The sequence below is a fragment of the Coffea arabica genome, chromosome 11c (assembly GCF_036785885.1).
Source record: "Coffea arabica cultivar ET-39 chromosome 11c, Coffea Arabica ET-39 HiFi, whole genome shotgun sequence".
NCBI classification, from domain to species: domain Eukaryota; kingdom Viridiplantae; phylum Streptophyta; class Magnoliopsida; order Gentianales; family Rubiaceae; genus Coffea; species Coffea arabica.
The window spans coordinates 18,894,065-18,921,643 of NC_092330.1; the positions used below are offsets into that span (position 1 = coordinate 18,894,065).

The 27,579-nt window shown below is 37.6% G+C and overlaps 3 protein-coding genes across 3 annotated transcripts in view; 1 reads left to right on the forward strand and 2 right to left on the reverse strand.

Moving 5' to 3' along the window:
- Positions 1–2,550: 2,550 nt before the first annotated feature.
- Positions 2,551–3,524, reverse strand: LOC113715939 (uncharacterized). Its single transcript, XM_027240243.2, has 2 exons — positions 3,275–3,524; positions 2,551–3,179 (listed from the first exon to the last, which is right to left on the reverse strand). Exons 1-2 carry the CDS (start codon positions 3,522–3,524, stop codon positions 2,551–2,553), a joined length of 879 nt encoding a protein of 292 aa, XP_027096044.2.
- Positions 3,525–3,566: 42 nt separating this feature from the next.
- LOC140016491 (uncharacterized) lies at positions 3,567–4,345 on the reverse strand. Its single transcript, XM_072070022.1, has 2 exons — positions 3,788–4,345; positions 3,567–3,686 (listed from the first exon to the last, which is right to left on the reverse strand). Exons 1-2 carry the CDS (start codon positions 4,343–4,345, stop codon positions 3,567–3,569), a joined length of 678 nt encoding a protein of 225 aa, XP_071926123.1.
- A 10,380-nt stretch (positions 4,346–14,725) lies between these two features.
- The window catches only part of LOC140016492 (uncharacterized), a 95,065-nt gene continuing 82,211 nt past the window's right edge, over positions 14,726–27,579 (forward strand). Inside the window, exons 1-6 of the mRNA XM_072070023.1 lie at positions 14,726–15,190; positions 15,251–15,797; positions 23,544–23,563; positions 23,710–23,747; positions 23,896–23,953; positions 24,005–24,220. Coding sequence (XP_071926124.1) covers positions 14,726–15,190; positions 15,251–15,797; positions 23,544–23,563; positions 23,710–23,747; positions 23,896–23,953; positions 24,005–24,220 — 1,344 coding nt within the window. The remainder of the gene's footprint in view (positions 15,191–15,250; positions 15,798–23,543; positions 23,564–23,709; positions 23,748–23,895; positions 23,954–24,004; positions 24,221–27,579) is intronic.

Sequence of the window (27,579 nt, forward strand, 5' to 3'; positions counted from 1 at the left end):
ATTTTCCTAGTATTGGAGAGTTTTTGAAAAATTAAGAATATATATTGGACGTGGGACCCACTAGTGCGAAAAGTTTGGAAAAATTCGGCCAATAAGGTTAAGTTTCGGATACTGTGTGAAATTTATCGGGTGTTAAGAGATAAGTAGAGAGTGGGATTTGATTGATGGGAGAGGAAAAAGAAAGATAAGAATGCATTTAAGAGGTGACAAGCGTCACTCTCTTATTGGTTATACTTTATGATTTACTATTCATGTTTTTGACTTTTGACCAAAATGGTTAAATATCTTAAAAATTGCACAAAAATTACCATTTCTTACCTCCTCCATAGCCAGCCCTCTCTCTTGCCAAGAAGGAAGAAAACTTCTTCAAACTTCAAGCTTTCAACCAGCTCAAATCATCCAAACCAATTGCCTAAACTAGTTTCTACTCCATACAACCTTTCCATTTGGTGTTAGTGGTGAGTTTGGTGAAGTTTTTGGAAGAGCTAAGGTGGTCTACAACTCCTCTTCTCTTGTATACTAGGTAAGTGATGATTGAACATACTCCTACACCTAATGATGCTTAAGTTATGCTTAGTAGTGGCTAAAGTGATGATATTTGTGATTTATTTCTTGATTTGAAGTGATTTGGTGAAGTTTTTATATTTTTGAGGAATTTTCTGGTTTAATATGAATGTGATGTTGTGGTCATCTATGATGGTTGATAATGAGGGGGAAAGACTCTAGTAGGTGTGAATTAGTGATAATTGCAACCAATTTTGGGTTTGGATTGAATTGTGGAAAGTTAGGGTTTTATCACCCCTTATTCTGTCCGGTTTTGGATCATAGGGTTAGAGGCCGAATTGGACTTTGCTTAAAACATGAAAGTTGGAGGTATTGATGTTTTTGAGGTGTCTATAAAATTTCAGGTCATTTGGATTAGTGTAGAGTGAGATATGTCGATTTTACTGTGGCTGTTCTGGGTTGATCAGGATGGCAGAACTGCGTTTGTATTTGGCTATTTTGACTGGAATTACTTTGGACTTGGATGTTGGTGTCTTCTGATGAAATATAGAGGGATGTATTAGCTACCATATGCCTTTGTAATCAATGCATTTGGACTTGTATCGACTGAGTTGGACTCATTACAGCATTATGTGATTTGCAAACCTGTTTTGGTAATTCTGGTTTCGTATTTTGCATATTTGACCTAGTTGTGCTAGGATTTGGACTGAGTGGCCTTCTACATTGTTGTATCCCTGTTTCTTAGCTTCGAAACGGTGGGTCTTACACCACCATCCGATAATCGTAGTGAATTTGGTGCCATTACCGCATATTGAGGTCAAATACGGTTTCTTTGTTAAGGCTTAAGCTAAAGCCATTTCTTAATTTCTGGTTACCAATGATGCTTATTTATGCATATAAACCCTATTGGGGGTTATGATTGGCATTGCTATATGACTCGTTATCGAGTCTCATTGCATTTGTTTACGTGTTCTAGGGCGTGACGGTGGTTCACGACGCACTTTTGATCACGGTGCATGAAATATCACTTACGTGATTGGTGAGTATACTACTCACTTAAATGTTACAATGTGGCTTTGTTATATGTGAATTTGATGCCTTGAAGGCTTATTTGGTTATTGGAAGTGATTGAGGTGAGGGTGTACTTGACCGCCCTCACCCCTTGTGATTCCATTCATGGCTATTAATTGTTTTACTGAAATACTGCACTTGTTATATGAGATACTGAATTCCATTCATGGAAAATTGATTTGGTGTCGTTTGGACGAATGTCCAACGGCTTTACTGTATCACTGAGCTCAACTCCGTTTGGTAGTCAATTGGATCGAGTCGGCGAGGGCTTGGTTGTGAAAATAGTCATGCCACGGGGACTGTACTGGGGAATCTTGTAGTAATGAGACTCTTGATTCCGGTATACTCGAGTATTACCAAAAGTTACTGATTGGAGTGCGGGCCCGGTTGGGGTATGTTGGGTGGAAGGAATGGAAGTAAAGTGAGGTCCACGGTTTGGTACTCTTAACATTGACGGAGGGTCAATGATGTTGGATCAAGAATATAAGCGGGGAAATGGGCTCTTGAGAGCCAACCGTATCCTTTCACTGATTTGATTTACTTCTTATTTGCATACTTGAACTGAACGGTTATGCTTATGTGATCTTAGCTGCTATTATGGTAGTAACTCACTGAGCTTTAGCTCACTCCGTTCCATTTGTTTTCCTTACAGGAAAATGATCACTTTTGGGGAAAAGTTCATACTTGTCGGTTGCCAAATTGACCTTTTGTATATGTATCTTTTGAATAGCTTTTGAATAAAACCCTAATGTGTATTAGGTTCACTTTCTTTTGGATTGGCAAACCGAATATGTATATTCATGATGAATGGTTTTTGTGGCATGCCATTTGGTTGTAAATGTTAAATTTCAATGTATATATGTTGGTTTGTTCCGGAACTTATTAGAGCTACGTAAACTGATCCGTTAGTCCTGGCGAGAGCTGGGCAGGCAGTCCGCTAACCCTTTTGGTTCGCCTTAGGGGAAGGTGGGGCTGTCACAGACTCTGTTGCGTACTTACTCCAAGTATGTCAACGGTCACATCACTTGGACAAGCCTCTTTAGTACTTGGCTGCATAGATGGACCTGTATCTCTAATATCACTGTTCTCCTTTACTGAACTTGTAGTTGTACCCTCAGTGGTTTGCTTATTTTTATCCAGACATCCTCTTTTGTTATGTCCGTATTTTTTACAGCGGCTGTAGCTCATCATGGTGCCAACCTTTCTAACCTTGTGAGGTTTAGTTGGATTGACACAGCTGTCCCGTCTTTCTTCTTCTGAAGCCTTTTTTGTCATCTTCTTTGGCCTTCCAGTAGATCTTTTGTAAGTCGGAGGCTTTATTGCTGGAAGGTCTATGTGCTCCCACAAATTAGGACCATTGATTGGATTAAGTACAAGTTCATAAATTTGTAGATATGTGATCTTCAAGTAGGTGTTGGAAACATGCTTCTCTGGTGCTTCATGTCTCCTGTTGATGGCAGCTACAGCATGGCTACATGGTATTCCCCTTAATTGCCACTTTCTACATGAATAGGTTTTGGCAGCCATGTCAACAATGTACTGTTCCCCAAATGGACAGCTTATCTGATACTTGAGTATCTCAAATGTTGCTGGAAAAAGGAGACCTGAATACAAAATGATAACAACAAATTGGTCATAAATTTCTCAAAGAAGTTATCAACTGACCTTAAACTAGTAAATAAATAAAATGTTTCTTAACCTTCGTGCTTGGACATTGCTTCCCTGTTCCTCTCCATCCTTTTCAGCGGGTACAAATAAATGGTCTGCAGCATGGATATGATTGGTAGTGACCTGGTCTTTAAAACTACTGCATTAAAGAACTCACACATGTTATTCACCAAAATATCACAATCCAATCCACATCTGAAATGGGCTCTACACCAAGTTTTGGGATCTTTTTCATCAAGCCAAGAATGCGCAGCTGCAGATTCTTGCCCCAACTGTTCCATTTTGACTTTCCAGTAGGTAACATAAGAAGCTTTTGCGCATTTTCAAAGTCTTTCTCTTAAGGCCAGGCCTCTATGAATCTGTTTGAAATTGGTGTATAGATGTTGCACACAACACCTGTGCTCAGCCTGTGGCATTTTGTCTCTAACTGCCTGAACTAGTCCCTGCACACGTTTGAATACAACTTGGCTTAAATAAAAAGTTGTACCTGAATTATTAAATAAAAAGTTGCTGTATAAATAAATGCTAATACAATTTATCATACCTTTTGCTTGTCAGTCATGACACACCAATTACTAGAATCTGAAATTTCCAAATCTTGTACAAGCAATCCCAAAAACCAACTCCAATTGTCATAATTTTCCACTCTAACAACTGACAAAGCAAGTGGAAACATTTTGTTATCCCCATCCATGCCCACGGCTGTAAGTAGTTGTCCACCATATGTATCCTTTAAGAAGCACTCATCCAACCCAATCCAATGCCTACAGCCCTTTAGAAACCCTCTCTTCAATGGCTCTAAGCACATGTAAAGCATTTTGAATCTGACAATCCCATCCTCATCCGTATCAGTCTCAACGAACACTGTCGATCCAGGATTTGCTCTCCTCAATTCACCATAGAAGTCCTCTAACAATGCATACTGTTTTTCATGACTGCCTTCAATCATGTCTCTTACTTTTTTCATTGTCATATAGCCTTGTTTAAGACTGAAATCTACATTTAATTCTTCAGTCACCCTAGTCATGAGCTCTTGGACTGTCATGGATGGTGTTTTTCTCACCTCATCTACAAACAACCTGATGGCTAGTTTTGATGTCATGTTTCTATTATGGAAGACACGTCCACATGTGTGCTCCTTGCTAAGTGTCTTGATCTGGAAAGTGTTTTCACCTTGCATTTTTGAGCCAAAAATTTGCCAGTCACAGCCTCTGCATTTCACCCGTAGCTATATGTGTCATTTTTTATGAACTGGACATCCCTTCCCTCCATAACAGCTTGGATTCTAACAGCCAAACTAAAAATAACAACTGATGAAAACCTCTGGCCTACCTTAAATCTTGGACTTCTCATTTCAGTTTTCTTATTAAAAACTGAAAATTTAGGCTTCTTATTCCTCTTACGACCATCTTCATCTTTGGATTCACTCTCACTCTTCAACTCTCTAGAACAATCTGTTTCATATTCTGACTGCATATCCTTCACATTAACCATGTCAGGCTCATCACAAACATTTACTTCGTCAATAGCTTCTCTTTTCCTACCTGCTCTCTTCTTTCTTGTGTCTTTACTGGTAGAAGGTCCAACTTCAGGAGCTCCTTTATGCACACCAAACTGTTGTCCAATCTTCAAGGCTTCATCAAATAAAACATCCTCCTCAACTTGCCCCGCATAATCTGGATCATCGAACTTGTCATCAGCCTGCACATCATTATTAGCCTGCACATTATTATCAGCCTGCACATCAGTCTCATCAACCTATATATCATTATCAGTTGCCATTTGTGACTCTTCCCCTGCATTATCTCCCTTGTTGTCCTTCTCTTGTTGCAAATTAGGACTTTTGGAATCAAAATTCTCATGACTGTTTGCAGCAACTTCATTACTGTTGCCATCAACCACATTTTTCCTTCTATTGTCCATATCGTTGAAGTCAACTTCTTCCAGTATTGCTATGTCACTGTCCATTTCAGATGTTTCTTTCTCTTTTGTAGCCTGCTTGGCAGAAGTGTTGTGGCCTTCAGGCATGTCTCCATCCTCTGTTTTTTGAGTTTGAAGCCTCACTGGATTATCATCAGTTCCAACTTGTAGATAAACCTCTGCCACTCTATTCGGTGGCAATGTGTTTACAAGAAGATCACAATCCCAATCTGTGAGGACTCGCAAAAATTTATTTATTTAAATTTCCTATTTCTAGCTTATTTAATTATTTATTTGGCCATTTACTCAGAATATTTTATTTTGACCTTTTATTACTCAATTACATAGAATAATAACTCACATGTATTTTTAAAGTGACTCGTTTCAAAATTTAATTTTTGGAAGCTCGTTAAGTGAGAATAGCAAATACGCGTTTGGAGACAATAATCGAATCGAGGACACAATAAACTCGAAGAATTGGAGACTAGTACATTAGTCTTGAAATAGGTATTTTTATGTCTAAGTACTCAAGTATTAGTTAGTGATGCTATCATTATAAGAATTTCTTGAAAATTCCACTTTATCACGCACAAATCGGAAGTACGCGTTTTTGCACACGCGATTAATTGAGAGACTTAAAACCTTTATTTTGGAACTATTACGAATGAATAATAATAGTATGAATAAAAATTCATTAGAGATTTAGTGCACAAGTGAAATAAACTCGAGAGGATCGAGCACGAAACGCGTGTGTGCCCGCGGGAAGAGAGTTGACTTTTGAGCAACCTTAACCACACACTTAAGCTTCCTCAAGAAGCTTTCTCATCAGCACACAACACACTCTCTCTTGCTCTTGCTGGTCGAACAACAAGGAGGAGAAATCTACCAAAATTTTTCTTCATTCCATCACCAAATCTTCACCAAATCACCTCAAAATTTACATACACCTTGCTAATCACTTGGAGATCACCTCAAGCTAGGAAAAGAGCTTCATCTCACGGTTTTTTTTTAGCTTCAAGAGGCCAAAATTTTCTGCTTTGTTCATCAAGGAAGGTAAACAACGATCAACTACCAAAATCTTGGTTTATAGAAGATATATTGCACTTATAAGCTTATATAATCATGTGGGTAGCTTTATTTATGTTGTAAATTGGTGTGTGGGCTCTATGAACTCCCACTATGGCTTGATGGACTGATTTGAGAGTCTTGATGTTATTAATGTTGAATTAGTATTTAATCTAGTGGAAATAGGTTGTATTGTGGAAGAAAGTTCAAGGGAAGTGAAGAGGGAATTTTTCCGTTTCTGCCCTTGCTATGTCCGTGCACATTGGTGCACCTTTTTGTGGTCCAATTGAATTATTTATGATGTATATATGTTGTGTGGGCTGTGTGGAAGGTTTCCACAAAAAATTACTTGATTTGGTTGGCCAACTGTTGTGATTTCGGAAGTTCATCAAAACTGGAATTTTTCCCGTTTTGCTCTGGCAGTGTTTTTCAAACAGATATAACTTTTTTCTTTGATGTTGAAATCGAGTGTCGTTTGCGGAAATGGAAACTAGAAATTCCCAGATTTCCAACGGTATAAATTCTCGTCCTAATTCCACCTAAGTAATCTGTACCAACCTTGTAAAATTACCTGTTCTGTTTCGCGTCCATACTGGAAGCTCTGTTTTGAGCAGAGCTCAAATATGAGCTAGTTGTGGACAGATTTTTAAAACGATTTTTTCTGAGAAGTTGTAGTTTATGAATGTAGTTTTCAACACTACCAACCACGCTCAATTCTGAGTTGAATTGAGTGAGTTGTGGCCGGATTTCAAAACTGACTTTGTGAAAGAAAACCCTACTTTTGGACTGATTTGTAACCAATCTTGACTTGGGACTTGTTATTCGAAATTCTTGGTGTAAATCATCTACCAAATGTGTCTTGGATGTTTCTTAGACATTTTCTACACAAATGAACCATATTTGGGATGTTTTCATTGGCCAAAGGTTTGAGAAAAGAAAACTAGAGGTGCAAGGCAGCTTTGCCTTGGAGATTTGGAAACTTTGATGGTTTTGTTAACCAACTTCCTGAAAGACTTTTCCTATGAAATTTGACAAAGGAATATCCCTTATATGGTAGGATAATACTACTAAATTTGGTGCCATTCTGAGTCCATTTCGATGCTCAAACAAAGTCCCAAAGTCCGTGATTTAAATCTGGAAAATTGGCCTAACGGTCTCACTTTTTTGGTAAATTTGAGCCACCATATCTTGGTGTTCAAAACTCTGATTCTTGTTTTGCTTGTTGTGTTTTTAACCTTGATTGTAACTCTAATTGAATTCCAAATTTCAGAGGCCAGTTTGCATTGTATGAATTTTGCCGAATTTCCAAAGTTGGCCAAAAACCAACCCCGAAATTGTCTCGCAAGTCTAAAACAGTAACTTTGGGGCAAATTTTGAATGTCTTCCATTTGGAATCATGGAAAAATGTCTTCTAGGAACTTTTAGCACTTTGAAAGTAGTTTCCAACAGTACCAAGTTTTCCAATTTTGGACATACGAAGAGTGAGAGACGATTTTTCAAAGATTGAACCTCAAATTTGAGATTTTCAAACTTGACGGGAATTGAGTTTTTGAAACTCTTCCCTATCCTTCAATACTAATTGACCATTTTGGACTTGTCTTCATGAAAGAATCTGTTTTTCCATGTGTTAATAAGCACTACTTTTGAACCTTGAATTTTGTGCAAGTAAAGTCCCATTCCATGGTATTTTCTAGATTGTACAAGTGTACAATTCTTCTCTTGATAAGAAAGGATTTTTAAGACAAAGTGTGTAATAGATAACTATTGTTTGCTCAGGTGCTCAAGGAGACCTTCACGAGGATCTCAAAGGGGAACACCTAAAGGCTTGTTTACGCACTCACTCTCTTACTTTGATTGGTGAGTGTCAAGTGCATGAATTTGTTGCTAAGTGGTTAACTGTTTCTTATCCGTTATATGAAATTTGAAATTTTTGAGATGAGTGTGTAGTTTACTGCACTCGTTCTCTTTCGAGTGAAATCATATACGTATTTTGCTATGTGAATTCATATCCGGCTTGTACATATTAATGTGGATGTGATTCGTATTTGTGGTTTGTATATGTGATTCGTATTTGGAATCGTCGATTCGAGCGTTGCTCATTGACTTATATTAATATTGGTATTGTATTTGGGGGACGCCCAAACTCGTTGGTTAACTTTGTGAATCGAGTCAGCATGGGCTTGGTCGATAAGCTCAGCAAACCATGAGATATTCGTAGAGCATGATCTATTGGAGAGATCTTGCTCGGCATTACTCGTGTAGTATTGCCATGATATACTCGAGTATTATCAAAATTTTGATGAACGGGCCCTGTAAGGGGGTGTAACAGTGACAGGATTCGAAGAAAAGTGGTGTATCTACGGACTTGCTACTTATGTGGTTGACGGAGTGTCAACATGAGATGTGATCAAGACTTGGACACGACTACGTGGAATTTAGCTCCTGAGAGCTACAGTATCCTTGAATTGTTTATGTTTATTTTTCCTATTCGAAGTGTGAATTATTCGAACTTGATAGCTTTACTTACAATGTAATTGTTGTTGCTATTTGGATTATGTGTTTGCATGTGTGTTTCTTGGCCTCACTGAGTATTGGCTCATTCCATTAGTTTGTTTTCCTTAACAGGAACCCGATTGGAAGGAGTTAAGCAAATGCCGACTTGAGGCACTTTTGTATTAGTGTTTTAATTGCAATCGACTAGACACTTTTGGATGTTCTATATTTTTGGGAAAAAGTGATTGTAAATTTGAAATTGTGACGTAAGACTGGATATTTATGTATGGAAATGACTTCGTACCTTTATTTCGACTTTCATTGTTAGTATTAAACTAGGTTTGAATTGGAATTGTCTTGAGTCCTGACGAGAGTTGGGCAGGCGTCTCGCGGATACCCTTGTGTTCGCCCTTGGGAGAAGTGGGGGCGTGACACAATCACACATGCAAAAATATAGTCCAATCTCAAGCGGCATACCAGGAAGCCTACCATACCACCGAAAATGAGCATCTTTTGGGTATCCTAGTCTTACTGCACATTCATCAAGCACTTGTAGTGACCATTTTTCAGCATTACAGTTGTCTATATAGTCTACCCTTCCTCTCACGTATTCTTTGCTGGGAAAGCTTTTGAACTCACCCTGATGGCATATCGCCAAGGAAAATGGGTCGGGCGAAATGTCATTTGGACCACACTCCAGTTAAATAAAAAAATAAATCATTAATAATTAACCCATTAATTATTTACAAAAATTTTAGCATTTGGGACCACAATGTCTTCAACAGAAGGAACATTAGGGTTCCCACAACACTCACTTTTCAGTAAATTATGCAGACCCACTAACAGTACCATCGAAAATATATAATGCCTTGGACATGCATTCCACAACCATCCAAAACCCTGACTTTTCAACAATCCCTATGGCTTTAAAACTTTTTTCTACTGCTACCTTAAATTCTTACCCAAATTTTGATTATTAAATTCAATTAAAGTACACAAAAAGCTATAAAATATTTTTCTCATACCAGTACTTGTCTTCTCTTTGGCTTTCCGTTGTTCGCTACGGACGCGGACACTTTTTCTCTCACATTGACTCGCTTTCTTCCCATTCTTACAATCTTCAGTGTTTTTCAACAACAATCATTCGGATTTTTACACACTTTACGTGAGGACTCGCAAAAAAAAATTTACTTATTTAAATTTCCTATTTCTAGCTTATTTAATTATTTATTTGGCCATTTACTCAGAATATTTTATTTTGACCTTTTATTACTTAATTACATAGAATAATAACTCACATGTATTTTTAAAGTGACTCGTTTCAAAATTTAATTTTTGGAATCTCGTTAAGTGAGAATAGCAAATACGCGTTTGGAGACAATAATCGAATCGAGAACACAAGAAGCTTGGAAAATTGTAGACTTGTACATCAGTCTTGAAATAGGTATTTTTATGTTTAAGTGTTCAATTATTAGTTAGTGATACTATCGTTATAAGAATTTCTTGAAAATTCCACTTTATCGCGCACCAATTGGGAGTACGCGTTTTTGCGCGCGCGATTAATTGAGAGACTTTAGACCCTTATTTTTAGACCATTAAGAGTGAATAATAATAGTATGAATGGAAGTGCATTAGAGGTTTAGTGCACAAGTGAAACAAACCCGAGAGGAATCGGGCACGAAACGCGCGCAAACGCGTACTATTCCTAGTTGACTTTTGGACCAATTGTGGCCACAAACTCATAAGCTTCTCAAGGAAGCTTTTCCATCAGCAAAACAACTCACTTTTTCTCACCACAGCAGCCGTGCATCAAGGAGAGGAAGAAGAACCAAAGCTTCTCCATTTTTGCTTCAATCCTTGCTTCATTTCATCTCAAAATTTACATACAACTTGCAAATCACTTGGTGATCAAGCTAAGATAGGAAAGGAGCTTCATCTCACAATTTTTCTTGAGCTCCATTAGACCAAAAATTTCCTTAATCATCTAATAAGGTATACAACGATCAACCTCTTCATTCTTCATTTATGGAAGTTATATTGCACTTCTGAGCTCATAGATTCACATGGATAGCTTTAAATTGTTGGAATTTTGTGTGTGGGCTCTATGAACTCCCACTATGGCTTGATGGACTGATTTGATGAGTTTTGATGTTATTAATGTTGGATTAGTGCTTAATTTAGTAGAAATAAGTGATATTGTGGATGGAAACTCAAAGGAAGTGAAGAGGGAAATTTTTTCGTTTCTGCCCCTGTCAATGCCGTGACCCTTAGAGCAGTTTTTTGAGGTTCAATTGACTTGTTAATGATGTATATATGTTGTGTGGGCTGTGTGGAAGGTTTACACAAAAAATTATGTGATTTGGTTGGCCAAATGTTGTGATTTCGGAAGTTCATCAAAACTGGAATTTTTCCCGTATTGCTCTGGCAGTGTTTTTGAAATAGTTATAACTTTTTCCTCGGATATCAAAATCGAGTGTTGTTTGGGGCAATGGAAACTAGACATTCCCAGATTTCTAACGGTATAAATTCTCATCCTGATTCCACCTGAGTAATCCATACCAACCTTGTAAAGTTGCCTGTTCTATCGCGCGTCAATACTGGAAGCTTAGTTTTGAGCAGTCAATTGATGCTCAAATATGAGCTAGTTGTGGACATATTTTTAAAATGATTTCTTCTGATAAGTTGTAGCTTTATGAATTTAATTTTCAACGCCACCAATCATGCTCAATTCTGAGTTGAATTGAGTGAGTTGTGGCCGGATTTCAAAACTGACTTTGTGAAAGAAACCCTACTTTTGGACTGATTTGTAACCAATCTTGACTTGGGACTTGTTATTCGAAATTCTTGGTATAAATCATCTACAAAATGTATCTTGGATGTTTCTTAGACATTGTCTACACAAATGAACCATATTTGGGATGTTTTCATAGGCTAAAGGTTTGAGAAAAGAAAACTAGAGGTGCAAGGCAGCTTTGCCTTGGAGATTTGGAAACTTTGAAGGTTTTGTTAACCGACTTCCCGAATGAATTTTCCTATGAAATTGACAGAGGAGTAGCCCTTACATGGTAGGATAATACTTCCAAATTTGGTGCCATTTCAAGTCCATTTTGATGCTCAAACAAAGTCCCAAATTCCGTGATTTAAATCTGGAAAATTGACCTAGTGGTCTCACTTTTTCGGTAACTTTGAGCCGCCATATCTTGGTGCTCCAAACTCTGATTCTTGTTCTGCTTATTGTGTTTTAAACCTTGATTGTAACTCTAATTCAGTTCCAAATTTCAGAGGCTAGTTCGCATTGTTTGAATTTTACCGAATTTCCAAAATTGGCCAAAAACCAATCCCGAAACTATCTCGCAATCCTAAAACAGTAACTTTGGACCAAATTTTGAATATTCTCCATTTGGAATCATGAAAATGTATCTTCTAGGAACTTTTAGTACTTTGGAAGCAGTTTCCAACGATGCCAAGTTTTCCAATTTTGGACATACGAAGAGTGAGATACGATTTTTCAAAAATTGAACCTCAAATTTGAGATTTTCAAACTTGACAGGAATTGAGTTTTTGAAACTCTTCCCTATCTTGCAATACTAATTGACCATTTTGGACTTGTCTTCATGAACAAATCAGTTTTTCCTTGTGTTAATAAACACTACTTTTGAACCTTGAATTTTGAGCAAGTAAAGCCCCATTCCATGGTATTTTCTAGATTGTACAAGTGTACAATCCCTCTCTTGGTAAGAAAGAATTTTCAAGAGATAGTGTGTAATAGATAACTATTGTTTACTCAGGTGCTCAAGGAGGCCTTCACGAGGATCTCGAAGGGAACACCTAAAGGCTTGTTTACGCACTCACTCTCTTATTTTGATTGGTGAGTGTCAAGTGCATGAATTTGTTGCTAAGTGGTTAACTATTTCTTATCCGTTACGTGAAATTTGAAATTTTTGATACGAGTGTGTACTTTACCGCACTCGTTCTTTTTCAAGCGAAATCATGTTCGTATTTTGCTATGTGAATTCATATCCGGCTTGTACATAGTAATGTGGATATGATTCGTATTTGTGGTTCGTATATGTGATTCGTATTTATGATTCATATTTGGAATCATTGATTCGAGCGTTGCTCATCGACTTATATTCATATTGGTATTCATATTCGTATTCGTATTCGGGGGACGCCCAAACTCGTTGGTTAACTTGCGAATCGAGCTAGCATAGGCTTGGTCGATAAGCTCAGCAAACCATGAGATATTCGTAGAGCATGATATATTGGAGAGATCTTGCTCAGCATTACTCGCGCAGTATTGCCATGATATACTCAAGTATTATCAAATTTTTGATGAGCGGGCCCGGTAAGGGGGTGTAATGGTGATGGGATTCGAAGAAAAGTGGTGTATCTACGGACTTGCTACTTATGTGGTTGACGGAGTGTCAACGTGAGATGTGATCAAGACTTGGACACGACTACGTGGAATTTAGCTCCTGAGAGTTACAGTATCCTTGAATTGTTTCTGTTTATTTTTTCTATTCGAAGTGTGAATTATTCAAACTTGATAGCTTTACTTACAATGTAATTGTTGTTGCTATTTGGATTATGTGTTTGCATTTGTGTTTCTTGGTCTCACTGAGTATTGGCTCATCCCATTAGTTTGTTTTCCTTCGTAGGAACCCGATTGGAAGGAGTTAAGCAAATGTTGACTTGAGGCACTTTTGTATTAGTGTTTTAATTGTATCGACTAGACAGTTTTGGATGTTGTATATTTTTGGGGAAAAGTGATTGTAAATTTGAAATTGCGACGTAAGACTGGATATTTATGTATGGAAATGATTTTGGACCTTTATTCCGACTTTCATTGTTAGTATTAGACTAGGTTTGAATTGGAATTGTCTCGAGTTCTGGCGAGAGCTGGGCAGGCGTCCCGTGGATACCCTTGGGTTCGCCCTTGGGAGAAGTGGGGGCGCCACAGTTGGTATCAGAGCTTAGGTTTCAAATCTTTGTAGTGTATCCTAGGCTTGAAGTTTAGGATGCCGGACTGTGGGACTGGTTTGAAATTAAGTGATCACTTGTAGGGATAAACAAAAAATCAGAGCGGTTCGCTTGGTATCTGCGCGGGGTGAACTTGGGCCAAATGGTGTTATGGTCCTTATCATATGAATGAGTAAAGGCTTAAGTACTCTTTTAGAGCGTAAGATGTGAATCATGAATGTGATAGGTATAAACCTTTTATCGTAATACTTGGGGAAGACTAGATATGTATGTTGGGTAGGAATCTCAAATATGGTAATTTACTCTTGGGACTGGCCAGTTTGAGATGTGAATTATCTTATTTCGGATTCTTGTATCCGAATGCTTAAGAATTGAGGGCAATGTTAAGGACTTGAGATCTCTATTTGCGGGGAAAAGAATGAATTGATATTTCATGTGAATAGTTACAGGAAACCAATAGTCGTTTGGCTAAGATGGCACAATAATTAAGAGAGAGAGGTAGAGAAAGATTGATGGGCGGTCCTATGTAACTTAATAGGATCCTAATGCTTGATATGAGTCAGAAATGAACGAGAAGATCAGACCTACCAGTGTTATAAATGATTGACTTAGTTGGGGGTGATACTAGTGCCAAGGCCATGGCATTTTTGTTTAACTATGTGGCCTACTTTTAAGGCGTGCATGACTAAAAAAAAATCCTTTTGTGGTACTTGTGTGCTATATTTTTGTAATACCCCCCGATTTGCTAATTGTATGAACTTTAAAGTGTAAATACATGTTAATTATTGTTATCTCTGATGTTTTCAAGATCGGCTCTTGTTTTAAGAAATTCCTCGCGTGATCACTTTTATTTCTTGCATTAGGCACCACTAGAACTATGGGCGGACGAAAGAGTGGACGAGGTTGTGGGCGAGGGTCTAGGCAAGCCCAACCTCAAGGGGATGATCAGGGATCGGCAACTGGGCCGACTCAGGGACAAGAAAATTTAGAGGGTAATCAAGTGGTTACCGCCATTAATAGGATGACTGATATCCTTGAGCGGTTAGCCGAGAGACAGGGTTCAGGACTACTTAACCAGCCCGGGGGCCAGGATAGAGGAGAAGATAGGACTTTGGAGAGGTTCCTGAAGTTTAACCCACCTAAATTCACTGGAGAGCCCGACCCCGAGGCAGCTGAGAACTGGTTAGAGAGAATGACTAATATATTCGCTGCTTTAAACTATACTGAAGATAGACGAGTAAATTTTGCTGCTTTCCAATTTGAGGGAGTGGCACGTGCCTGGTGGGACTTGATAAGGGGGAAGTGGGAAAAAGCGCAGACCCCTTGGATTTGGAAAAACTTCACGAAGGAATTTATTGAGAAATTTCTCCCACCCTTGGTCCAAGAGAAAAGGGAAGATGAATTCATAAAGTTGAGGCAAAGAACTTCTAGTGTAGCCGAATATGAAGGGAAATTTACTAAACTTTCTAAATATGCCCCAGAATTGGTGACTAATAAACGAAAGAGGATAAGGTGCTTTGTATAAGGACTTAATGTGGAGATTCAGGAGGGATTAGCAGCAGCCCAAATCTCTACGTTCACTGAAGTCTTAGAAAAAACGCAGAGAGTCGAGAGTGCAAGGCTGCAAGTTAGAGACTTTCATGCTAAGAAAAGGGGCACTCCTAGTAACCCTTTTGGACAGGTAGATAAGGGTGTCCCACCTCTTAAAAAGGGAAAAGGAACGGGTGGAGTGGAGATATCTATCACACCAAAAGGGACTCAATCAATAGGAGACCGCAATGGACGATGTCAATTGAGAGGGACACCTCCAAGTGGTCAATCTGTGGCTCCCCAAGTTGTTTGTGGTTATTATGGCAAGCTCAACCATACGAAGAATGATTGTTTTAGGAAACGAGGGAAGTGCTTGTATTGTGGTAGTACTGAGCACCAGATATCGAAATACCCAACCGTACAAAAAGAAAGAGGTAGTACCCAAAGGCCTAAAAAGTCAGCCGCTAAACAGTCTAGTGCTGGAGGAAGTCGATCTAAAGCACCAGCTAGGGTTTACGCATTAGGCTATCACCAAGTTTCCAATTCTACTACGGTCGTTGAAGGTATGATTCTTGCTTTTCATTGTCTATCTAAGATTCTAAGTGACCCTAGTACAATTCACACTTTTACAAAATCCTAGGTTCATAAGATAGAATCAAAGTTTGACTACAATTTAGGTGGATAGAAATTGTGAGATATGGGTTAGCGATTGTAAGTTACTGATTGATCCGATAGGCGCGACTATGAAGGGGTATGATGTTATTCTAAGTGTGAATTTTGAGGACGAAATTTTCTTAAGGAGGAGAGGATGTGAGGACTCGCAAAAAAAATTTACTTATTTAAATTTCCTATTTCTAGCTTATTTAATTATTTATTTGGCCATTTACTCAAAATATTTTATTTTGACCTTTTATTACTCAATTACATAGAATAATAACTCACATGTATTTTTAAAGTGACTCGTTTCAAAATTTAATTTTTGGAAGCTCGCTAAGTGAGAATAGCGAATACGCGTTTGGAGACAATAATCGAATCGAGGACACAATAAGCTTGGAAAATTGGAGACTCGTACATTAGTCTTGAAATAGGTATTTTTATGTTTAAATGTTTAATTATTAGTTAGTGATACTATCGTTATAAGAATTTCTCAAAAATTTCACTTTATCGCGCACAAATTGGGAGCACGCATTTTTGCGCGCGCGATTAATTGAGAGACTTTAGACCCTTATTTTAGACCATTAGGAGTGAATAATAATAGTATGAATGGAAGTGCATTAGAAGTTTAGTGCACAAGTGAAACAAACCCGAGAGGAATCGGGCACGAAACGCGCGCGAAAGTGTACTATTCCTAGTTGACTTTTGGACCAATTGTGGCCACAAACTCATAAGCTTCTCAAGGAAGCTTTCCCATCGGCAAAACAACTCTCTTTTTCTCACCATAGCAGCCGTGTATCAAGGAGAGGAAAAAGAACCAAAGCTTTTCCATTTTTGCTTCCATCCTTGCTTCATTTCATCTCAAAATTTACATACAACTTGCAAATCACTTGGTGATTAAGCTAAGCTAGGAAAGGAGCTTCATCTCATGATTTTTCTTGAACTCCATTAGACCAAAAATTTCTGCCTTAATCATGTAAGAAGGTATACAATGACCAACCTCTTGATTCTTGATTTAAGGAAGTTATATTGCACTTATGAGCTCATAGATTCACATGAGTAGCTTTAAATTATTGGAATTTTGTGTGTGGGCTCCATGAACTCCCACTATGGCTTGATGGACTGATTTGATGAGTTTTGATGTTATTAATGTTAGATTAGTGCTTAATTTAGTAGAAATAAGTGATATTGTGGATGGAAACTCAAAGGAAGTGAAGAGGGAAATTTTTTCGTTTCTGCCCCTGTCAATGCCGTGACCCTTAGAGCATTTTTTTGAGGTTCAATTGATTTGTTAATGATGTATATATGTTGTGTGCACTGTGTGGAAGGTTTACACAAAAAATTATGTGATTTGGTTGGCCAAATGTTGTGATTTCGGAAGTTCATCAAAACTGGAATTTTTCCCGTATTGCTCTGGCAGTGTTTTTCAAACAACTATAACTTTTTGCTCCAATATCAAAATCAAGTGTTGTTTGAGGCACTGGAAAATAGACATTCCTAGATTTCCAACGGTATAAAATTCTCATCCTGATTCCACCCGAGTAATCCGTACCAATTTTGTAAAGTTGCCTGTTTTGTTGCGCGTCCATACTGGAAGCTCAGTTTTGTGCAGTGAATTGATGCTCAAATTTGAGCTAGTTGTGGACAGACTTTTAAAATGGTTTTTTCTGATAAGTTATAGATTTATGAATTTAGTTTTCAAATCCACTAACCATGGTCAATTTTGAGTTGAATTGAGTGAGTTGTGGCAGGATTTCAAAACTGACCTTGTGAAAGAAACCCTACTTTTGGACTGATTTGTAACCAATCTTGACTTGGGACTTGTTATTCGAAATTCTTGATGTAAATCATCTACCAAATGTATTTTGGATATTTCTTAGACATTTTATACACAAATGAACCATATTTGGGATGTTTTCATAGGCCAAAGGTTTGAGAAAAGAAAACTAGAGGTGCAAGGCAGCTTTGCCTTGGAGATTTGGAAACTTTGAAGGTTTTGTTAACCGACTTCCCGAATGAATTTTCCTATGAAATTGACAGAGGAATAGCCCTTACATGGTAGGATAATACTTCCAAATTTGGTGCCATTTCAAGTCCATTTTGATGCTCAAACAAAGTCCCAAATTCCGTGATTTAAATCTGGAAAATTGACCTAGCGGTCTCACTTTTTCGGTAACTTTGAGCCGCCATATCTTGGTGCTCAAAACTCTGATTCTTGTTCTGCTTATTGTGTTTTAAACCTTGATTGTAACTCTAATTCGGTTCCAAATTTCAGAGGCTAGTTAGCATTGTTTGAATTTTGCCGAATTTCTAAAATTGGCCAAAAACCAATCCCGAAACTGTCTCGCAAGCCTAAAACAGTAACTTTGGGCCAAAATTTGAATGTCTTTCATTTAGAATCATAGAAAAGTGTCTTCTGGGAACTTTTAGTACTTTGGAAATAGTTTCCAACGGTGCCAAGTTTTCCAATTTTGGACATACGAAGAGTGAGATACGATTTTTCAAAGATTGAACCTCAAATTTGAGATTTTCAAACTTGACGGGAATTGAGTTTTTGAAACTCTTCCCTATCCTTCACTACTAATAGACCATTTTGGACTTGTCTTCATGAATGAATTAGTTTTTCCTTGTGTTAATAAATACTACTTTTGAACCTTGAATTTTGAGCAAGTAAAGCCCCATTCCATGGTATTTTCTAGATTGTACAAGTGTATAATCCCTCTCTTGATAAGAAAGGATTTTCAAGAGATAGTGTGTATTAGATAACTATTGTTTGCTCAGGTGCTCAAGGAGACCTTCACGAGAATCTCGAAGGGAACACCTAAAGGCTTGTTTACGCACTCACTCTCTTATTTTGATTGGTAAGTGTCAAGTGCATGAATTTGTTGCTAAGTGATTAACTGTTTCTTATCTGTTATGTGAAATTTGAAATTTTTGAGACGAGTGTATACTTTACCGCACTCGTTCTCTTTCAAGCGAAATCATATTCGTATTTTGCTATGTGAATTCATATATACGGCTTGTACATAGTAATGTGGATGTGATTCGTATTTGTGGTTCATATATGTGATTCGTATTTATGATTCGTATTTGGAATCGTCGATTCGAGCGTTGCTCATCGGCTTATATTCATATTGGTATTCATATTCGTATTCGTATTCGTATTCATTTTCGGTGGACGCCCAAACTCGTTGGTTAATTTTCCGAATCGAGCCTGCATGGGCTTGGTCGATAAGCTCAGCAAACCATGAGATATTCGTAGAGCATGATCTATTGGAGAGATTTTGCTCGGCATTACTCGCGCAGTATTGCCATGATATACTCGAGTATTATCAAAACTTTGATGAACGGGCCCAGTAAGGGGGTGTAACGGTGACGGGATTCGAAAAAAAGTGGTGTATCTACGGACTTGCTACTTATGTGGTTGACGGAGTGTCAACATGAGATGTGATCAAGACTTGGACACGACTACGTGGAATTTAGCTCCTGAGAGCTACAGTATTCTTAAATTGTTTCTGTTTATTTTTCCTATTCGAACTTGATAGCTTTACTTGCAATGTAATTGTTGTTGCTATTTGGATTATGTGTTTGCATGTGTGTTTCTTGGCCTCACTGAGTATTGGCTCATTCCATTAGTTTGCTTTCCTTAATAGGAACCCGATTGGAAGGAGTTAAGCAAATGCCGACTTGAGGCACTTTTGTATTAGTGTTTTAATTGTAATCGACTAGACACTTTTGGATGTTGTATATTTTGGGGAAAAGTGATTATAAATTTGAAATTGTGACGTAAGACTGGATATTTATGCATGGAAATGACTTCGTACCTTTATTCCGACTTTCATTGTTAGTATTAGACTAGGTTTGAATTGGAATTGTCTCGAGTTTTGGTGAGAGGTGGGCAGACGTCCCGCGGATACCCTTGGGTTCGCCCTTGGGAGAAGTGAGGGCGTCACACTTTGGTTTTTACCCTCCTCTCTATTTTTTCGACCAAGATAGAGGAAAGCAAGTCCCACTATCTGACTGTTTCGCACTTTCCCTCCTCTGGAATTTTTCTTTATTTGTCCTTAATTTACGACCCAAATTTACGTTTATGTCCTTGTCATTTTTAGTAACAGTATTCCTCCATCTTCATTAACAGAGAGTGTTTATCACGCTCTTCGACCACCAACGGCATTCAGGATTCTATTAACAATTTTCCTTAACTGGAGCAATTCATATGTTTAGGAACTTAAGTGTCCCATTTTGAATTTAGGGACTAAAGTGGGTATCGTCCAAAGTTTGAGGGGACAAAGTGGAATTAACCCTACTTATTCACTCTTAGTAGTCTAGTATTAACAGAGAGTGTTTGCCACGCTCTTCGACCACCAACGGCATTCAGGATTCTATTAGCAATTTTCCTTAACTGGGAGCAATTCATATGTTTAGGAACTTAAGTGTCCCATTTTGAATTTAGGGACTAAAGTGGGTATCGTCCAAAGTTTGAGGGGACAAAGTGGAATTAACCCTACTTATTCACTCTTAGTAGTCTAGTATTAACAGAGAGTGTTTGCCACGCTCTTCGACCACCAACGGCATTCAGGATTCTATTAACAATTTTCCTTAACTGGGAGCAATTCATATGTTTAGGGACTTAAGTGTCCCATTTTGAAGTTTAGGGACTAAAGTGGGTATCGTCCAAAGTTTGAGGGGACAAAGTGGAATTAACCCTACTTATTCACTCTTAGTAGTCTAGTATTAATTTCTTAAATCTCCACTTAGCCGTTCCGGCTCGATATATGCGAACTTCCAATCCGCGCACGATAAAGCAAAACTTAAAAGAAATTCTTGTAACGATAATATAAGTAACTAATACTAGGGTAAATAATCCTAAAAATAATCATTTTGAAATAAAAACATGAGTCCTCACAAGTATTAATTCCTCAAATCTTCAATTAGTTTGTACAGGTGCGACTTTCAGGAAACTTTCGATGCACCCGCGGTATAAGCTTAAATTTTTAACTCACTCACATCTAATCCATCAATTAACTTTTCTTTGTCTACTATTACTCATTCTTAATTCTCCATGATTATTGCACTTTCGATTCAAATATTACCTCAAAAAATGTGTATTCACTATTTCTTAATAAACGAGCCTCCGAAAAATTAAATTTGCTAACGGGACGTCTTAAAAGCATAAAGGAGACATAAATCCATATAAATAGATTTAAAATGGTTGAAATAAATAATTCAGAAAAAATGAGTGAATAAATATTTAAATACACCAGTAAATAAGATAAAAATAAGAAAATTTTTCGGGTCATCACACTTTTATCTTGATTAAGTCGATTGGAGAGTTATCTCATTGACTCTAGTGCTAAGCGGCAGCATGTACCACACTCAATTTGAGTGGGAGGTGCCTCTCATTCCCATCTCAGTACCTCTATTTTGATTAAATCAATTTAAGAGTTATCTTATTGACTATACTTGTTCTTGCTTGGGTATATTTGAGTATTACTACCACTGTTTCTATTTGGTGTTCGGGCCCGATAGGGGGTTGATTGGTGGTTGGAGATTGGAGATAAGTGGTTCTCTACAGGACTTGTTACTATATCTCAAATGTTGGCGGAGTGTCAACGGACTTGGAAAATGTTGCTGCAGAACTGGCTGCAAGTGAAACACTGTACGGGATTAAGGGCTACACTTGAAATCTAACAGGAGCATCTATCAGCTGTATCAACATTTGAATCCTAGGTGCTCTGCCTAGAACCTGGCGGATGCCACCATATCAGTACCATATCCTTTTCTTGCTAGTGTTAAAGTGCTTATTTGAATGTGTGAACGGTCCATGACATTATTTGTAACTATTTATTATCTTTGTTCTAAGATTTTGAGAGATGTGGAAAATATTTTGATAATTTTACTGCATGTTTTCTTGGAACATCACTGGGATTTTAGCTCATCCCTTTATTTGTTTTCTTTAACAGAGTGCGGGGATGAGAGAGACAAGAATAGTACTAGTTGTATAAGGAATTTTAAACTTGTATTTGGCCGATACTGTATTGTAGTACTAGTTGTTCAAGTCCTTATCTTTTGACTTATACTTTGGCTTGTATATTCAGATGATTTGTAGCATGTACATGGTTTATTGAAGAATTATAGTGTTATTGATTTGACATTCAAAGAACAGTGAGATTGAAAGTTGTAGTCCTCATTTTAAGTAATTACCATCTTTTTACACTTGGTGAAGTGATTGAATTACTTGTATTTTGATCTGTTTAGTTGTGCACCTAAGTATGAACGTTTTGTGAAGTTGGATAGTCGCAATATTTCTTGGGAAAATTTGTGCTTACTTTGCTGTTAATGTTATCACTGAAGTTAATGTCAATGAGTGAGTCCTACTGAGAGCTGGGCAGGCGCTCCGTTAACCCTTGGAGTACGCTCTAGGGGAAGGTGGGGCTATCACAGGTGGTATCAGAGGCCACTTCGCATGGTCTCTGCGCAGAGTGAGTTAGGGGCCAAGTGGTATTATGGTCCCGATTATGTAAATAGTGAAAAGGACTTGGTGCTCTCCTTGAGCATAAGGAATGAATTATGACTATTATAGGCGTAAAACCTTTATCGTGATACTTAGGGAAGATAGATATGTACGTCAGGTAAGAATCTCTAATATAGGTGATTTATTCTTGGGACTGGCGGGCTTGAGTTGTGAATTATTTTATTTTGGATTCTTGTACCCGAATATCAAAAGTGGAGAGCACTAGAATAAGGGTCAGTATCTTGATTGCACTTGAGGTAAGTTTTGATGGCAAAGGTCAAGGCGCGGAAGATTCTAATATTTGGCATGGGAATTGAACTGATTGAGGTGTTTGGATTGAGGAATGTTATCATGGACAAATCTAGTAAATGTTTGGCTAGGGTTTCCATAGATTATGGCCAGCTTCATAGTCGTCGTGAATGTTTATGGTGCTAGTTGCAGGCTTGTTTCATTTCTCCTATACCTTATACCCTTATTTTGCAGCCTATATTGATAATGGGCTAGGAACATGTTTATATAAATCCACACATTTTCCAACACAATATCATGAAAATTTACTTGATTGAATAGGTATCGATATCTCTAATAACCATATTACTTTAAATTTTGGAATAGCTGAGCCACAAATATTACTTGGTTCATTCCTTATTAAATATCCTCCATTTTATGACATAATCTATAGGGGCAATAGTCTTGTGAAAGTCAATGTAAAAGTAAAGTGTAATGTTAGACAAAGGGTAGTTCGAAGGTCCCTTTAATTGCCCATTCTAGTAGGGTCAATCACTAGACTAGGTACTTAGCATTGATGAAGGCATGTAACTATTAAAAGCCAATAAATGTTTAATGAACATTTAAATGTTATACTAATCTACAAAGAATGGCTTCTCTTGATGATATTTGTATGCTTATGTGAATTTTTATTTCCAAATATATGAATGTATATGTAACAAACTCGGTCCAACAAAGAGTTGTATGTTTTACTCATTGAGCAAGTTGATGCTCAACCCAATACTTTAACACTTCATACAGAAAATGAGTACATGTACGAGTTTGTTGAAACTCATGGTGATTGGGATTGCTAGAGCCAGATTGCTGTTAGATTATTTGAATAATGATTGAATATGTGTTCTGTTTGTATTAGTTTATATTAATAATGAGCATGTATGTCTCAATAAACTGATTGTTAGTTATTTTGTTTCATTTGTTACATTCTTGGAAATAAGATCCACACTAGACTATTTATTCCTTCCACGAATAATATTTAATGATTTATGATTCCTTGTATCTTGGAGAATTATATTTTTTAGGATGCAGTGATTGTCACGTTTTCGGGCAAAGCCGCAAGGCATGACAATTTCAATGGTATTACAACAAACTCTAGATCTTATAAGAGTCGACTCTAGATATTAAGATATGTTCTAATAGGTGTTTTGGGAGATTTAAATTCAATCTATGTTAAAATTTCTACTCATGAGAATTTTTTGGTCGTGTAGGTTGTGGGTGGACATGTTGTCTACCATGCTGAGGGAGGAGTGCAATTATCTAATAGAGGCAACTAGATACGGTATTAGGTGCCTAAGAGATGAAAATGTGTTGTTGTAGACTAGGGTTCAAGAGCTTGATAAGTCAAAGAAGGAGTTCAAAGATTTAATTGATGAATGGATGATGAAGGCAATACAGGTTAAGATGGTTGCCAAAGAGGTGATTGAGAGTTTGAAAAGGGAGTTTAAGGAGAAAACTGATAAGGTTCAAAGACAAGAATTAAGGGAAGATGCTTTGCATAAGGAAATTTTCAAACTTCAAGCTTCCAATGTTGATGTAGAAAAGGAGAAGAAATTTTGAAGGTGCGATGTTTAGTAGCTGGTAACCGATACAACTAAATTGAGTAGTAGAAATAATGCTTTGGATGCGAAGGTAGATAACTTGAAGTATGAGAAGAATTATTTGAAAATGGATGTGAAACATGTAAGGACTCGTAAAAACTATTATTTTATGCCTAATTTATGGCGTAATAAATTATTTAATTGGATTTTTATTCCAAAGAATATTTTCTAGTCTTATTAGACTTAAATACATGGTAATATAACTTCGTTATATTTTTAAAATGATTCGTTTCGAAAATTAATTTCCTAGAGCGCGTTTAGTAAAAATAGTGAATAGTACTTGGAGATTTTATCCACGTAGTAGCACAATAAGCTTGGAATATTGGAGACTTGCACTATGGTCCTAAAATAGGTAATCTTATGAATAAATATTCAAGTGATAGTTAATAGTGCAATCGTTATAAGAATTTCTCGGAAGTTTCGCGTTATAACGTTAAATTTGACGGTACGCGTTTTCACACGCGCGACTTTATTTGAGGGACTTTAGACCCTTATTTCGGGACAATTAAGAGTGAATAATATTTACATGAATATATATGCCTTGGAGGTTTAGTGCACTAGTGAACCAAACGCGCGAGAAAATCGAGCCGTAATCGCACCAAACGGCCCTTAATGAGAGTTGACTTTTGGGTGAATTTCCACCACTTATTTCACCTTCTCTTGGAAGCTAAAGGAAATCAGATTTCCCTCCACCTTCTCTCTCCTCATTGCCGACCAGCTCCCTCCTCTCTCTAACTCATTTGCAACAAAATTTCTGCTCACTAATCTCACTCAAAACCACTCCAAATCATCTCCAAATTTAGCCAAACTTGCACCACACCTAGCTTGACACTTGAGGATCATTTTGAGCTGCAAACAAGGGCTGGAAATTTCGGTTTTTCTGGAGTAATAGAGGGCCGAAAATCCTGCTGAACATCAACCCAAAGTAAGTGATGATCCACTCTTGAAAAATTGAAGTTTGGAAGCTATCTTACCTTGTTAAGTTCATGCATGCATTTGGTTAGCTTGTGTATGGTGTAAAAATGTGATTGTGGGCTCTTGGAATTCCCACACTTGGGTTGTTGTTGCTAATTTGTTGATTGATGGTGATTATATTGTTGGTTTAGTGATTATAATGATGCATTAGTGGTGGGTAATTAGTAGGAACTTCATTGGGTGTAAGAAGCTAAAATTTCCGATTTTGCCCCTGCCATGTTCGGCCATTTCCAGGCCAATTTTTAATGGTTTAATGGCTTGAATTAGATGTTTATAGGATGTATTAGATGTGTGAAAAATTTCATTGGAAAATATTGAGGTTTGATAGAGCAAATGAATTTTTCTTGAGAAACTAGCAATCTGGAAAACTGTTCGCGTATGATTCTGACCAGTGGTAGTATTTTGGCTATAACTCTGTCCTCGGATGTCGAAATCATGTACCGTTGGTGGCGTTGGAAACTAGACATTCCTAGCTTTAATTTGGTATATAATGAACATTCTGATTCTTTGTGAGCAAGCCGAACCAAATGTTTTAAGTTCACTGTCCTGTTGCTCTGTTCATTTGGAATGAAGTGTTCAGGCAGCAACTTGATGCCCGATTTTGAACCAGATGGGTGCCAAATTTGGAAACGATTTCTTCTGTGATGTTTTAACCCTATGAATTTATTTTCCAACGGCGTAGGCCATGCTCTATTTCGAGTTAAATTGACTGAGTTGTGACTGAAACAAGTGGACTGCTCTGTTTTGGAAAAACCCTAATGTTGGACTGGTTTGGAACAAGATCTTGGAGTGAACTTGTTAATTGATATTCTTGATACTAAACACTTACCAAAGGCATTATGGATGTTTCTCAGGCCTTTATTTCACAAATGAACCATGATTGGGTAGTTTGCTTGATTAAACGTTTTGAAATGGGTAACGAAAGTTTGAAGGCAGATTGCCTTATGATTTTCCTGAACTTTGGTTGACTAATTAACTATCTTACCGAAGGTATTTTTCCCTGAAATTTGATAGAGTGGTACCTTTCATATGGGAGTAAAATACTGCCAATTTTGGTACCAATCCAAGTTCGTTTCGATACCCAATTAAATTGCTAGAGTTGGAGGTTCAAATCTGGAAATTCTTCTCCAGTCTTGAATTTCCCCAACTTCGGGCTACCGTATCTCGGTACTCGAAACTCCGATCCTTGATCCACTTGTTTTGTTATAAACCTCACTTGTAACACTAATTGAGCTACAAAATTTAGAGGCCGGTTTGCAACGTGTGAATCGTGCCGAATTTCCAAAGTTGGCTGAAATCCAACTTAATTCTGCCATGAAAACCACCCTGCGTCTTCAAACTCATTTTTGACCATTTTTCACTTCGATTCATGGAAAAGTGTCTTCTAGGAACTTATAGTACTTTCTAAGAGGTTTCTAACGGTATAAAGTTTTCCAATTCTTGACTTATACCGAGCGAGTTATGATTTTTCAAAGATTCATAATAAAACTGAAAATTTTTCCAATTTCAAAGAAATAGGGTTTTTCAAGAACTCTTTATTCTTTCGATATTCTTAAACGTTTTGCTCTCGATTTTCATGATAAAAACTCAAATAATATTGTACATAATAAAAGGCAAGTTGAACCTCGATTTGCGTGTAATTGAGGTTCCTTTTTGCGAAATAATCCTTAGATTGTACTAGCGTACAATCTTCTTGATAAGTGGGTTAATTGTGTGATTATCCACTGTTAATTGCCAGGCGCACAAGGAGACCTTCAAGAGGATCTCACAGTGGACACTTGAACTCCCAGAAAATAATTCTTATTGAATTGCTCGGTGAGTGTCAAGTGTATGAATTTGATACTTGCTTATTTGTGATACTTGTTGGAAGTTTTAAAAATAAGGGCGGGTGCGTACTTTATCGCACTCGTTCTAATTTCAAATGAATGAATGAAATGTATTGAATGAATGAATGAAATGCAATGTTATGTCATGAATGCTTATGTCGTTGGAGTGAACCTCCTCGACTTTCAAATGAATGGGGGACGCCCAAACTCATAGGCCGTCCTTAGACTTGAGCCAGCAATGGGCTTGGTCGGGGATTTGGGCGAGCCATGAGATACATATAAGCTCGACCTAATAAGAGGTCTTGCTTGGCATACTCGTTGAGTATCGCCCAATAATGGACATTGTGGGCCCTTGGGGTGTACGGTGGACGGAGGGAAGTAAGTGGTGATCTACGGAAATGAAAATACCGACCCGGTTGACAGGAGGGTCAATGCGGGAAGGTATACGAATGACATCGGCGGATCGAGTGGAACTTAGCTCCTGAGAGCTACT